This window comes from Anser anser (genome assembly GCF_964211835.1).
Source record: "Anser anser genome assembly, chromosome: 15".
Taxonomy (NCBI): Eukaryota; Metazoa; Chordata; class Aves; order Anseriformes; family Anatidae; genus Anser; species Anser anser.
The window spans coordinates 10,210,906-10,225,361 of record NC_139736.1 but is presented as its reverse complement, the minus strand read 5'-3'; the positions used below and the strand labels follow the sequence as shown (position 1 = coordinate 10,225,361).

General features: G+C 35.1%; 1 protein-coding gene across 5 annotated transcripts in view; it reads right to left on the bottom strand.

Moving 5' to 3' along the window:
* The window catches only part of SNX29 (sorting nexin 29), a 140,854-nt gene that overhangs the window by 67,968 nt on the left and 58,430 nt on the right, over positions 1-14,456 (bottom strand). For all 5 annotated transcript variants that reach the window (XR_014572872.1, XR_014572873.1, XM_083800741.1 and 2 more), the window contains exons 16-18: positions 9,485-9,601; positions 5,350-5,405; positions 4,324-4,405 (exon numbers count right to left, since the gene is read on the bottom strand). Coding sequence is in view for 3 of the 5 variants with exons in the window: in XM_083800741.1 (XP_083656867.1) it covers positions 4,324-4,405; positions 5,350-5,405; positions 9,485-9,601 (255 nt within the window). In the remaining 2 variants the exon portion in view is untranslated. The remainder of the gene's footprint in view (positions 1-4,323; positions 4,406-5,349; positions 5,406-9,484; positions 9,602-14,456) is intronic.

Sequence of the window (14,456 nt, the reverse complement as noted above, 5' to 3'; positions counted from 1 at the left end):
ACTTTACAACGTTATTTGACACACTCTGCAAATACATCCACCCTTTTTTGGCCATTTCCAAGCCACATAATAAGTATGTCATAGTTTATTTTCTGCTGAAAATATCTATTTATGAAGAAAAAGGGACAGAAGATGCACGACAGTTCTCAAGTGCGTCAGTAATAAAACTGACCTAGCAAATCTCTGCACACTGTCTTTTCTCTCCATCAACTGAACGAATGCTGTAAATTTGCAATTTCTAATCAACAGAGGTTGACAAGACAGCCCACAACAGGAGAGGAGAGGAGAGGAGGACAGTGTCTTTAGCTTTTTAATAACTTTTTTTTTTTAAAACAAAAAAAAGGAAGAAATCAGTAATTGTTTCAAATATATTTACATGAACTGGATATGGAAAAGCAGTGGTCAAGGTCCATGCCTTTTTGTGACATCTGCACTTGGCAGCAACATCTTACCTCAAGACTATTATGCATACAATCTCATTTTCAGGCAGGCTAAGCATATTTCCAATTCATGTACAGTTATAAGTATTTAGCATATTAGAAAATTATGCTTACCCAAAACAAGTTTGAAATTTTGCCTGTTCCAATTGGCACATTTCTGCCTTCTCCATTTATTTCATAACTTTTTCCTCAGAACTCACCAGCACAATTAACAGCTTATTTTTACGTCCAAGTTATGGTTACCAAAGCATTCAGAGAAATACGAACTTCAAATTATATTGGAAATAATCTCAACAATATCAAAATGCTGCAATACTTCTACCAAGAATTCTCAATTTCCTTTACGTTGATACATTACAAGCAGAATTCTCACACAGCCGATACAAAGAGTTACAAACACTTTTTTATTTTCTGCTGTGGAGAAATAAGTGATAAAATATCCAAAATAACGTTTATTATGAATAAGAGGACTCTCAAAAATGAGCTCAGTCATTTATGCTAATTGTCACTCCTAGTCCTTGTCTGTTCATTACATACTGGTAGCCTGGTAAATATCCTCTTCCACAATTTCAACATTGAATCAAATTCCCTGTAATCAGGAGCACATGTTTTGGCAGAGATTTAACAAGATAAATGCACAGTGCTGTTATTGAGGCTATTCTGAAGTTTTATAAATTAATGCTTTCCTGATAGCTATAAAATGCAGAATATATATCCAGTAAGCACATGACTACATATCTGATCAGAGATGTGGCAATCACTTAAACCCCAAGTGTTTAATCATAGTGTTATAATGTGCTATATAGAGAACATAGGTTTATTTTTGGAAAGTGTTTTTTTTCAGGTGCACGGTGGCAGAAAATAGTTATTTGCTAGACACATACTCTTATCAGTCATACTACAAGAGATCAAAAACTAGTAGGAATGCCATTGATGTATTCTCCCATAAGGAAAGATCTTAACAAGTGCTAAGATCAAAGTTTAATAGAAACGACAGAAGTTTTAGGTCACTTCTACAGGTAGCTTTTGCTCACTTTTCGTTTTAAAATTTCAAAAGACAAAGTTGAGCAAATATACAACTGCTCACCAGAGGAATTCTGTAGTATTCTGTGCTGTTCTGTAATTAAAGACAAACAACTCTGACCATGGATATTCTATGTCTATAATAAATAAGACATTTCTACCTTTCCATGTCACATATCTCCAGTAACTTCCTAGTGTGAATAGATAGCGAATAGCACATTCAGAAAAATAACTTGTACATTTTTCAAATAAATATACCAATAAACAAATTTTGCATACTGATGTCCAACATGACATATATGCATAACAATATATTGCAGAAATAAGTAAGCTCTCAAAGCTGTCTTTTGACAATCTAAAATTTCAAATCTTTTTAGAATCTTCCAATGATATTTTGCTTCATTTCTTCTTCTTGTTAAAAGGCCCACCCTTTAATCAGAAGTTCTTTGTTTTCCATCAATGCTGAGTAATTGATGAAGTCTATTAAAACCCACTCTGTTAACAGCACAACTTATTTTCTAAAATGCCACGCTAATGATGGAAATGATAAGGTGCAGAAGCACAATAAAGAACAAAATTTAGTACAAGTCACTGTAGTTAGGCCCTTATCCAAAGCCAACTGAGACCAATGTCTCACCCTCCACTCACTTAGGCAGGTTTTGGATAAAGCCCTGAACCTGCTATAAACTGGGAAGCTAGGTTTATTTCTTCCTATTAAGAAAACACGCCAAACGTCTATAATACACATGAATTCCACGTGCTTTCTTGGCATCTTTTTTTTTATAGTCAAGTACAGTCAAATTTTATCAAGAACTGTGAACTCTTGAGTAACAAAGTTTGATAGCAAGTTACCAGTAAATTAAAAGTAAACAAAATTCTTCCAAGATCTAAGCAAAAGAGTAAATACACCTTATATTTTAATGAAGTAGAATATTAAGTGACATTTAGTGATTTATATTGTGCAAAATATAAACTAAGATTTTCTAAATGATGAGTCATTTGGAAAAATCTCAGATCCAGGTTTACACTTCCAAGCAACATAGTCAATTGACTTCAAGATCATGTGCAACAGTATCAGAACAGAACTGGTGATGCAAGATGTTTCAGCTGATGGGTACCCAACTTGGAGTTGCTGCATAGGTTTCTTCTGTGGGATTTTGTTTTTTTTAAGACAAAGGCATTGTCACAGCCTCGATATTTGTTTCTGCCCTACAAAGCAAGCCTTTAACAATTGTTCCATCAAAGGAATCACAATAAATGCCATGTACTATGCACCTAAGTTCTCCACCTTCCCAGGCAGTGATAATCACAACTTCTCTCAAAGCTTTAGTATCTTACACAAACATATGCAAATGCAGTGTCTGCACTACCACATAGCACGTTATGCTACCCAACCATTCACAGTGAGACTGTAAAAGTGAAAACCTTAATAGAAGTGCAAGTTTTAAGATAATAGCTGGCAGAATGCTTTTATCTGTCAACCAAATTATTTCCCAGGTTTGCTCGTTACTTTGTTCTGCCCCATTAGCAAAAGTATAGCAAAAGTATGCTAATGAAGAAGGATTTAATTCAACAATTTCCTTGGAAAAGTAGAGATAGACATTGAGAACCTTCCAATATGTCAGCAGGTTGATAAACAGAGCAACATGAGAAACAAACAGGAGAAACGAGAGCTCCTCCAGTCATCACAGAACTGCAGCAGCATTACAGTAACAGAGGTGTGGTGGGATAGAGTACTTCTAAGAATTTCTGTTTTAGCACACTGGTATCTGGGTTTGGGAGCATGTAGGCAGTTACAGTACAATGGAAGAACAAGTGAGAGACAGAAATGCAATAGGGAATTAGCAAAAATAATCACACTTGTCAACATGTTAGCCTTCCAGATGCACTCGTGCACCTAAATCTGACTGATTGTTCAACACTTTTGAATAAATTACTAACTCAGTACAACTTCAGTATTGCCAGCTTTTCTTTGCATTAACTGAAGACTTATTTTTCATTATACCTGTATTTTTCAACTACCCACTAACAGTCCATATATAATTCAGAATTCTATAAAAATCATTGTTCAAAGTGAGAGGAATGTTAAAAATCCCCAGAAATCTTGTTCAAAGCTTAGTACACATGGCTGAAACACAGGAAAGAGGAAAAGTTTTCTAGCAGCGTAATAATTATACTAATTATAAAAAATGCTCAAAATTATAATATTTTATAATCATAATAATTATAAAAATAATCCACAAAGAGAAATACAAGTAGATTGATAGAGCACATCAAAGAGCTGTTTAAGGCTAGCCCTGCCATTCTGCTTATAGAATGGCTATAATTGGTCTGAAGATGAAAATCCATGAATCAAAAAACAGCATGGGATTTCAATGCTTCAGCTACAAGGCAGGCTAGAGTGCAAACTCTAAATTTAGACCCAGCAGAAGCAAAACCCACTATGAACATATCCAATGACACACAGTCAAGGCTTTCTGCACCATGCAAAATATTTTTGAGCTACTAAGTAATCCATATCTGTCTGTCAGTCAAGTAACATTTCTGGTCATTAATACTGCAGAACTGAAATAGAGTATTTACAACATGCATATTGAATAAGGCATTACTGGTCAGCATTGAATTGTTGTGCTCTGGTCAATGCAACCATTTTATTAACATGCTTTTACAGTATTAAGAGCCACCAATCAAAATAACGCTATTTTGAGGACCGTTGTCATCCTATGTATGAACATGTACGAAGCTACTGCTGATTTCCATTAATTGATCTCTAATAAACTTATACTGAGATAAAATATTAAAATGTTCCATTCCAGTCAGAAAGTGTATTATTGAATTTCTGTTAGAACTTGTTACTTACCTGATAAACATGGAATGCATTAGCAGCTTTTCCACGCAGAAAGACAGAGGGAATCCAAACGTTAATAAGAGCACGATTTGATCTGAGGAGATGAGAGATAAACTTAAAATAGATAATCATGTTTACATATTAAAATTGCAAAGTAGCAACCTCCAGGTATTTAGATAATGATCAAGGTCATCAGCGAAGCAACTTAACATTTCAAATGAAATATCAGAAAATTTGTAGTTCTGCCTGAGCCTGTTATACTTATTATATCTAGAAGCATTCCCTAAAATTTATATAACTGGGGAAAAAATCAAGTAAATCACCTTTTCTTTTCCCAGTGTAAATTTGACAGCATTTGATTATACACATGAAACAAAAACTATTTATTTCAACAAGTTCAACACTGTGGTCCACAAACTCAACAAAAAAAAAATGAGTTCATCAAATAACAGAAGAGCGCTGGACAGTTATGGAGAAGCAATTTCCAACCTCTCTCTTTGTGATTTACTTCCAAATTTCTGCAATAGAAAAACACAAGCTATATTTTCACACCATCATCCTCAAAATCTAGATTCCTTAGTTGGACTAATAAAAGCAAAGCTTCAAATCACACCACTCCAAAGTGATCTGTGGTGACCTACTTTTTTTTTTTAATAGTACTATTTGTATGCATTGAGATGAGAAAAATGAGAAGGACCATCATGTTATCAGTATCATCTAGAATCTGCCAAAACCAAAGCAACAGGAAACAGTAACTTTTTGGTGCTGTGCTAGAATACTAGGTTCTAGGACACTGGAAAACCTAGTTTTCTTCAAGAAAACGTCCATGAATCTGAATGCCTTGCATACAACATTATTAAAAACTATACTACAGCATGGACCATGCAGCTCTCCATGCTTTTTAACAATGGAACACCACATCTGAGAATTCATTTACTGGAAATAATATAGGGAAAGAAAATTATTCAATCTACTTGCTTCTTCTTCTTTCCCACAAAGACAACACAAAAGCAGAAATATGCATACTAGAAAACTTACATTTCGAAGTCTGACAAGCTCTGATCTTCAGATGTTTGACTCAAATCTCCAGGGACCTATATTTACAGAACAGAAACAATTCCCACACACTAGTTATTATGCTTTCTTAATGGAAAGCATATGATAAAAAAATTAAAATTTAAAATTTAAGTTATAAAAAGCCAAAAAAAATATTACTAAGAAACGATTAAAAAATTAAACTGTGTAACAGTAATATAAATGTGTCACCCTTGCAAGGTCTTCTGGTTAGAATTTGCTACAGTTTTGTGAAGAAACAAATCTGACTTTGTAAACTTTGTAAAACGATATAATTTTGAAAGGTACAGAAATCCCAGAGCATCAATATTAGGGCTTTATAAACAAAGCATGCTAAAACAAAGTACCTTGTGTGTATGAAGAATTTATGGGAAAAGTTGAAGCACATAAAACCTAGTGAACACTTTCTTTTATACTGCACATTCTACTAAGAAGACACGTGATCATTTTATGTTAGCCGTGTCATCATAAAACATTAAATAGCTACAAAACTTCATAAAAAAGGCAATGATGAGCTAACACCTACAGAATTCCAAGAAGTAACAGTTTTAAGAAAATAAGATTGAAAGAACATTTGGTAATGAATCAACAAAAGCTTTTTTTTTTCTTAACCTTTACTTTAAAGCCAGTTAAACATAAAAGGATGTGTTCTCACCATTAACTACTCTAAAGCACAAACCACAACTATGAAAAATTAGTGTGTTTTGCTAAAGAACAGCTGAAAGTTGTCAACTTCTAGATAAGGTATCTACATTAGTCAATTATCAGTTCAATACATCTCTGTAATATGTTGCCTGCATATTACCGTTTTTCAGAATATCTGCCGAAGAAACATAAATATGCATTATTGTTTATTGTAAAGCAATATAAAAATTCAAAGGGGACTAAGGAAAATCCCCTTCCCAAAGGTTTTGACAGACCAGCTCAACTCCCACCAATACTCAAGGCAAAACTGAATTTTGCTGTCCCAAGTTTCAAGAGATATGGCTCAGCAAAAACTGAGTCATTCCTACCAGAGAAGAGAAAAGAATAAAAACTGTGCACAGCTGAGACAGCTCCAGAGCGTATATATGGAAGCACAAGTCCTGAACAGGTCTGCTGCCCTCTTTTTGAGGAACAAGGCAGTCATTATGCTGGCAAGATCCAGTATCTCCCCTCTCTCAAGTCCTAGCACCAGCTGTTACCTGCTCGCACTCCAGTCCATCCTCAAGCAGCAGCACACTGGTTGGCTTTCCAGGGCTTTTATACAGAGCTGACATTTTTCTATCTCGCCTACAACCTGTACCCTATCTTTGCCTATATCTGAAATGGAAATCCTATCCACAGATATATGCAGTTATTTTCATTAACTTCAGTAAGAGTTTTGCATAAAGACCTCAAAAACAGCGTGGTCTTTGGAAATGAGAAAGAATGACATTAATAAGTTCCAGTGCTTGCACATCTACTTTGAAGCAGATTGTTACTTATGCTGAGATTGTAATTGATGTGTTGTTCATTGTAACACAAAGTACAGCGATGGAGACATATTGCATTAACGTATTTCCTCATTCCCTGCAAGCACATACTTTTTGCATTAATATTATACTCCATGTTTTTCAACTGCTACAGAAGTTCTGAAACCCCATAACTAAAAATTTGGAAAGATCATTGTGGATATTTCATATATCAATTACAGCCATTAAAATTGATTATTAGCATTAAAATGAAAGAAGTCAGTGAAGAATTATGGAAGCTATTTTTATCAGAATCTGTAAATTATATACTATTTTAATAATAAAATGTTAAGAATTTGGCTGATCATTTCAAACAAGTCAAGGGGAGATCAAATATTCATATCCCACTGAATTTCTGACAGTTGCACACTTGACCAACTTTTAAAGTTCTAATTAAAGTTTAAGTAACAGATAGACTACCAGCACAGTTATGCTTAATAATATGCAATTAAAATGTATTAAATTCTTAGGATAATGCAAAAAGTCTTTCAAAAGCCTGTATTCAATGCACAGTTCTATTTTGGATAGTAGCAACTAATGAAGACTAGCATTTCACTAATCCAGTATCGCTTCTGTGGTAATTAAATAGAGTTGTCAGAATCATAAAACCTGATGATTTGTTAAAGCTACTTAAGTTTCAGGTTTCATAAATAGACACATATTTCAGGAGTACAATACCTACTACAACAGTATTTCAATGATTAGGCTAGGTTCTAACCTCATACAATAAAATTTGTAAAAATATCTGACTAATTACCTGAAACGTGCTTGCTGATATATTTATATCACTACACTATAAGCTGACTGCGTCTAATAATTCTTTAAAAGAAATACTTAAATGGAAAAGAGAGTAGTGGCTTATACCATGGCTGCAAAAATTCCAAGGGATTTCTGCCTTTGGCACAAACTCATCCTACAGATCAATTTAGGTAGTATATTACAAATGTCATTTTTAAGAGTAGACCAAGCAAGTGGATGCCCACCTCTCAAGCATACTTCATGCAGGCAAGTATATACAACACTTCTCCCTAAATTCTCTCCATCCCCAGCAATTTTCAGGTCAGGGGACTTCTTGAGCAAGACATAGGTTAGCATATTTGGTAACCTCTAATGGATATTTCTTCTAAGTATTCGTCTAGTCTTTGTTAAAGGGCTGCACAGCTCTGCTGCTGTAGAAGACTGCCATGGAAAACAACTTCCTGCTTGTTTTGAACGTGCTTTTAACTGGGAGATGCCACACAGAGCTGATCTCCATCTTTCGCACACCATTTTGCAGTTCTCTACCATACTCTTCCCAAAGGAGATTCTTTTTCAAACTGAGGAAAGGCTGCCCAACCAGTCACATACAGAACACCACTCCACGCTTTTGATTATCCCTGTTGCTTTTTCCTGAACACTGTCTAATTTTACTATATCCATTTAAAGATGAAGGGACTGCACAACATTCATAAGTAAAATAAAGCGGGAATTAATACAGGAACAAAGTAATTATACACAGTTAATATCTATTAATAGGATATCTGGATACGTAAGTAAAAACAAAATCTCTGAACAGGGACATACGGTCTAAAATCTCTGAGTAAGAAAGTACAGTCATAATACATGTGTGATTTATCATTTGTCATTTCTTGACACAATAATGAGATTGTTTGCACCTAAAAGGATGAAAATTATAGGTGAAATCCTGCTTCACTTGTGCACACGGAACTCTTATCAACCGCTTGACATAACTGTTATGATAAAATATGCATGATATAATAACCATGAATGCTTCCAGTATGAACAAAAAACTAAGGTGCAATACTGTGCAATCATATGAACAAAAACCCATCAAAATACACCTTCCTGCTAAGACGGACAACTATTAGGAACTTTCTTTACTTTTGTTTCCCCTCTGTACATCTCCACATTTCAACCAAATCTTTTAACACAAAAAGCCAAAGAGAAGCAGTATCTGGTAGAAAACAAAAACTTTGATTTCTGGGGACTTGGGGGTGAGGGGAGGAGATAGTTGGTTTTTTGTTTTGTTTTGTTTTTTTAATTTTCTCAAATAACCAGCTCATGAACACAAGCTACTATTTAGTATTTAGCTCAGGCTGCAAAAATAGGGATAAAACTAAAGGCGGAGAAAGAAGGCAGGTATAATAACCAGAAGAATTAAAACAACAGAAATAAGTCTTCATGGCCCTTTTAAAACTGACTGAGCATAACATCGAAAATTTCAGTGCCTCTAGGCACATTATAAAGTGTTTCAAGAACAGCGATGCTGACCTCTGTAGATTTATGGATATGGGTAACTTCTCATTTAGAAACCTACCAATTATTTTTTTATTATTTCAACCTTCCAAAGTAAAAAGCTCAGCAAAAACAAACAAACTTAAAAGCATCTGAGCACTGCAGACACTTTTATTGTCTGAATAATTTCAATACTACTATATAAATTAAATACTGCTAAAGAGAATGAAACAACACCAAAAATACCAAGTAAGGTATTCTTGACAGATGGTTTATTAGCTGTTATTTCTTATAAGGTAGTGCAGATTTTATTTCAACACAAGTAATGGTTTTGAGAACAGTATTTCTCAATGTAATAAACAAACACTTACCGGCCCTCTCAAATCAATTAGTTCTTGTCTCATCTGGGACACAAGAGCTTCTTTAGCCATCAAAGCACGGTGCAGCCTCTCATTAAACTCAATCAGTTCCCCATGCATTTCAGCCACCTGAAAAACATAGCCCAGAGATAACTGTTCTAAATTGAAAAAATACACTATATAATAATTTCTTACATGCATACCAACTTATATTTATTTCACAGCATTCTCCAAGTAGCACATAGTGCTGCTAATACAGCATTTTAAACAGAACATTAGTAACATAAAATAATTTTCAGTCATGCCTTGAAACGTTTGTTTTGTTATTAAACTCAACACGAAAACATTACAACTTTAGATCTATATCTTATTTTACCCAATCAGAGGAGATCCCACGGTAACTGATTCTAATAAAACACCTCTTAACTTGTTCTCAGTTTAATTTTTGATGAGCAAAGAACTTGACAGGTACAAATCAATCAGAATATTTTGAATTGGGAATAATGTAAAATGCACAAACGAAATTCAACTTTGTCAATAATTCATGAGTAACATTCTGTAACTCTTACGTGGATTTAGAAGTCCACTCATCCCAGGCAAATCTGTGAGGGGTCAAAGGAGCATAAATAAAACAGCTTTGCTGTGACGCACGTCCTTGTGCATACGTAAAACATGGTGGCCTCAAGCATGGCCACTTTATACACAGTCTTGCTGTGTCTGTGCTCTCCATTTTTGATTAAAATGGTTAAAAAAGCACCAACTGAGGTAGTATGTATATGAAAGCAAACAGGGCTGGACGAATGATGTGCAAGAAAAGTACAACAATTTGCACAGCAAACTATGTTTAAGTTGATTTCTTGCTAAGAGATCTGAAAAACAATAAAACTCAAATCAAGGTTAAAGACAATACCGAGTTCTTGAATTTTTCTTACACACAAGCATAAACCAATGGGGTGCAGAACTCCAAAAGGTCAAGGGATCCAGAATAGCAAAGATCTATATTGCAGCAGAATCTGTTATCTTCAAAAGAGGGTGATGAGGAAACTATCTGGAACAGGGAAAGACATCTGTGTTCAGGAAGGTTTTGAGCTATTCCTTTCAGAACCTAGACTACAAAGTTGAATGAAAGTTTTAATTCTGATAGATGACCCATCAATACCTAATATACCTGGCAAGGGAGTTGTCTTGAACTGATAATGGCGCCTGTAGCCTTATAGCAAAGAAATTTGAGCTAAAAGGTGTCTGTAGAACTACTTTGAGGGGAAAAGAAAAATTCCATTCAGAAAATCCTGTTGTTAGACCTTTCCATGTGCAGTCTCCCTATATTCTCTAACAAAAGGGAATACTGATGTGGGCCATGATCATAGGTGCAGTGCCAGAAAAGCAGTCCTATGGCAGAACAAGAAAAGCTACACATAACAGGAGAGGTTAGATGAAAACATAATCAGTGACTGGTTGACCTCAGTAGTGGGCATAGCACACTACCGTAACAATACAGTTAAACATTCTATTTTTCAGGTTACAGCAACTCTTGAAACATCTCATACAGCCATCCAAAGCTGAGAGAATATAGAGGCAACGGGGTAACATTATTAGGAGCAGAGCTGAATAAGATGAGCCTCAATCTGCTACTTCAGCAATAGCACGGGGACTTGGGATTTTGCCAAATCTCTCAAAAGTTCATAGTTTTCCTTCTGGAGGCAGTTCACTCTGCTTCAGGCTTGTCTTTCCTTGAATTACTATTCTGCGTTCTCCCTCTTGCCCAGGAAATTTCCCCAAGATAAAGCAGTTTAATTCAATTTCTTTAATTTACTGCTTGCTTTTTACTTCAGTGCCTCGTTCCAGACAATCTGCATCCTTCACATGATAAAGAAACAGTGAAACAGCTTCAAGTTGACAAGCAATGAGATGACATCACTGATCAAATAACAAAAACGTACTAAGAATTATGCCAGAATCTCAAGTATTCTTCTGGAATTTATTTCTATATTAGAGAGAGTCCTTCAAATCCAGTAACTTCTTGTACAACTGGCTCTTTAAACCACAATTTATTTTAAGATAATAACAAGGTTATACCATTTCAGTTACAATTTATGTCATCACATCTTCCTTTATTCATTCCACACTGAACCCTAATCAACAATTTTCCCTACTGGGACTTCATTCATCTTCATAATTGTTTCTCTCCGTGACAATGTTTAATGCAGAAAATTAACGTACAAATTGGCTACGTTTCCCTTGGTCACAGGATCATTCAGATTTGGTCCTGGTCATACCAGAAAGCACACTTAAAGAGCCCATATCCTTATCTCAAAGAAGTGAGCTTAATGCACATAGCGTTTAGAAGACTTCACACTACTAGAACTCCAAAGACGTGTTGTCAAAAGAAAACCTAAATCTGCTCCTGCTCTCCAACAGCACTGCATCTATTGAGTCCAGCTATACCAGATTTAAGGACCATCTCCAGAGAAATTACAGAGGCAAATCGCACTTTAATGTTCCACAGCAAAGGACTGAGCTGTTAACTTAAAACACTCTAGGTATGTTTCACTAAGCATATGAATAATATAATCACCCTTAGAAGTAGAAGCTTTTAGAGCACAGAAATTGCCTTTTAAGAACTTGCACCAAAACAACATTTATTTCTTTTTTAAGAGTCTTTTAATGGAACTCAGATTTTTTTTTTAATGCAACTTGCAGCTAAAATTCATTAAAATATCTGCAAGAACCACATTTGAATCAGTGGATTTGTGTCGAGTATTGGTAATTTTCCCCAGCCATCACTAAAAACAACAACAAAAAAACTTTTATTCAAATATGGTTTCAAAACAACATATTTCTGAAGAAAATCTAGACAAAATGGGAAGTGGTTTCACTTTCCTCCCAGTAGAAGCCAGGGTCTATATTTTCCATGAGAAAATGACTTTTATCAAAAACGAACAATCTTCATCACTTTTCCTCCCAAGAAAAATAAAGCCAAGTTCTTCAAAAAAACAGCATGTATCTTACTGAATATGAATAATTAACTTTTTCTACAAATGAAAAATAGTAAAATTCAAAACAGCTGCTAGCAGATAGTAGTCAATGCACACATGCACATACTCAAAAACATTCCCTGTTCGATAGTGTGGTAGCACTTCTAAGACTGTAGCAGTCTTCCACACTACTTGTGTGTAGCATTGAATTTTACCACTACTTTGTCCCACTCTGCTAGGATTAAAAGAAATTACTTGAGAAAAATTAACATCACACAAATTAGAAATCACACACCACACAATAATACATAAAGTCATAATAACCTGGTAGGAATTGTATCATTATCATTGGGTCAGAATCAAAAAAATTAAAATAAAAGTTTCTTCCAGGTCCAGCCTGAGGGATAATTCAGTCACAAACACTGAAGTCAGCATTCAAAGAAACACTTCAGTGTTGCGCTGAACTGCACTACAACCCAGGCAGAATTCTCTAGAACTCAGACAAATACATCTCTATAGCTGTAAAATGCTTAGTCATTGCTTCCTTTTTAATTACTTCATTTCCACCTTGTATTCTTGACATTTGCATTCTTGGCAAGCAAGTTATTTCATTCAAGACAGACTGAAAGATCCATTTAAGAATAGGGTGGAATTTTTTTTTTGTTATTTGTTTTTGTTTGTTCACTAAAGCCACGTAAGTTAATCACAAGTCACGGTTCACCTGAAACAACAAGAAGAAAATAAACCACAACTTTCAATTCAAGATACATTGGGAACTGTGCACATGCAAAATGAACTACACATTAATGCTTGCAATATTTCAGTGTCTGTCAACTGTAGGCAGTACCTATAATATTTACCAGGATTAATTCTGACAAAAAGGAGCACTAACAAACATATCAAGCAGGAAAACAACATTGGCAAGACCTACGCATGCAAAGGGAAAAAGAAAGTAACCACAAAAAGTAAAATCATACACATAGGAAAATGAGTTTGGTAAGTGTTAATGTGAGATGAATTAAGTATTAATTAGAGGGATAAAATAATAGCATATCTGTAGCTGCTGCATCTTTGCATATATCCTCATAGCAAAAGCCAAAGTCCAAGATAAAAGATACGAAATCTCTAAATACCCTTCTCATTGTGCCTAAATCCTTTTAGCTTCTCTTTTCACACCTGGAAGAAGGTTTAAGCACAGCTTCTGTGCTGAGATAGCTATTCTAAGGCAAGAGGACTTGAACCAAAATTCATTCTATTATCAGATATTAAAAACCAAGGACTCAGAAAAGGTACTTTCACATACCACAAAACATTATCTAGTGTAAATCACACTGATTATTTAAATTGAAAAAAAAAAAAGTGAATGACTACCTCTGACCCAGCAGGCTTTATAATGGATAAGCTATATACTATCCTCCCATAACTTGCACAGAACCAACAAAAATCACAAACGACTGGCTCAAGTTTAATATTTCATGTTTCAGCTACGAAATGCAATTGTGGTTCTATACCTGATCCAAACCAGCTCGTCAACCCAGCTGACCTGATGGGGTATAGATCCAGTATTGATTAATGGCTGTGGAACCACAAGAACATAACACAAATGGTTTGTTTATTGCTCATCACAATTTTCTTATTGTTATCACCCATATGCCACATTTGGGCTGCAACAACAATACTGTCATCATCATGTTGTGTGTCCCATCCCATTCTTCTCCGTCCCCCATCCAGGCTCAATTTTTGGACCCCAGTATTTCCTCCTAGGAGAGGGATGCTTAAATTCACGTCAGTCTGTGGTTTCAATGTTCCACAGTTGTTAAATTGCTGTCATTTATCCCCTTGCTAGGAACTCTCCTCCTAAGTTACACATCGTCCTTTTTCTTTTAAATCATGATGGATTACCATAGTGAGGTAACATTCAGCAGCTGCTGCCATACTTCAGCTGCACCTTGATGTCAGCTGTGTCCGAAGACTTTACAACAAAGAAATCTGGTAGAAATTGCACAATG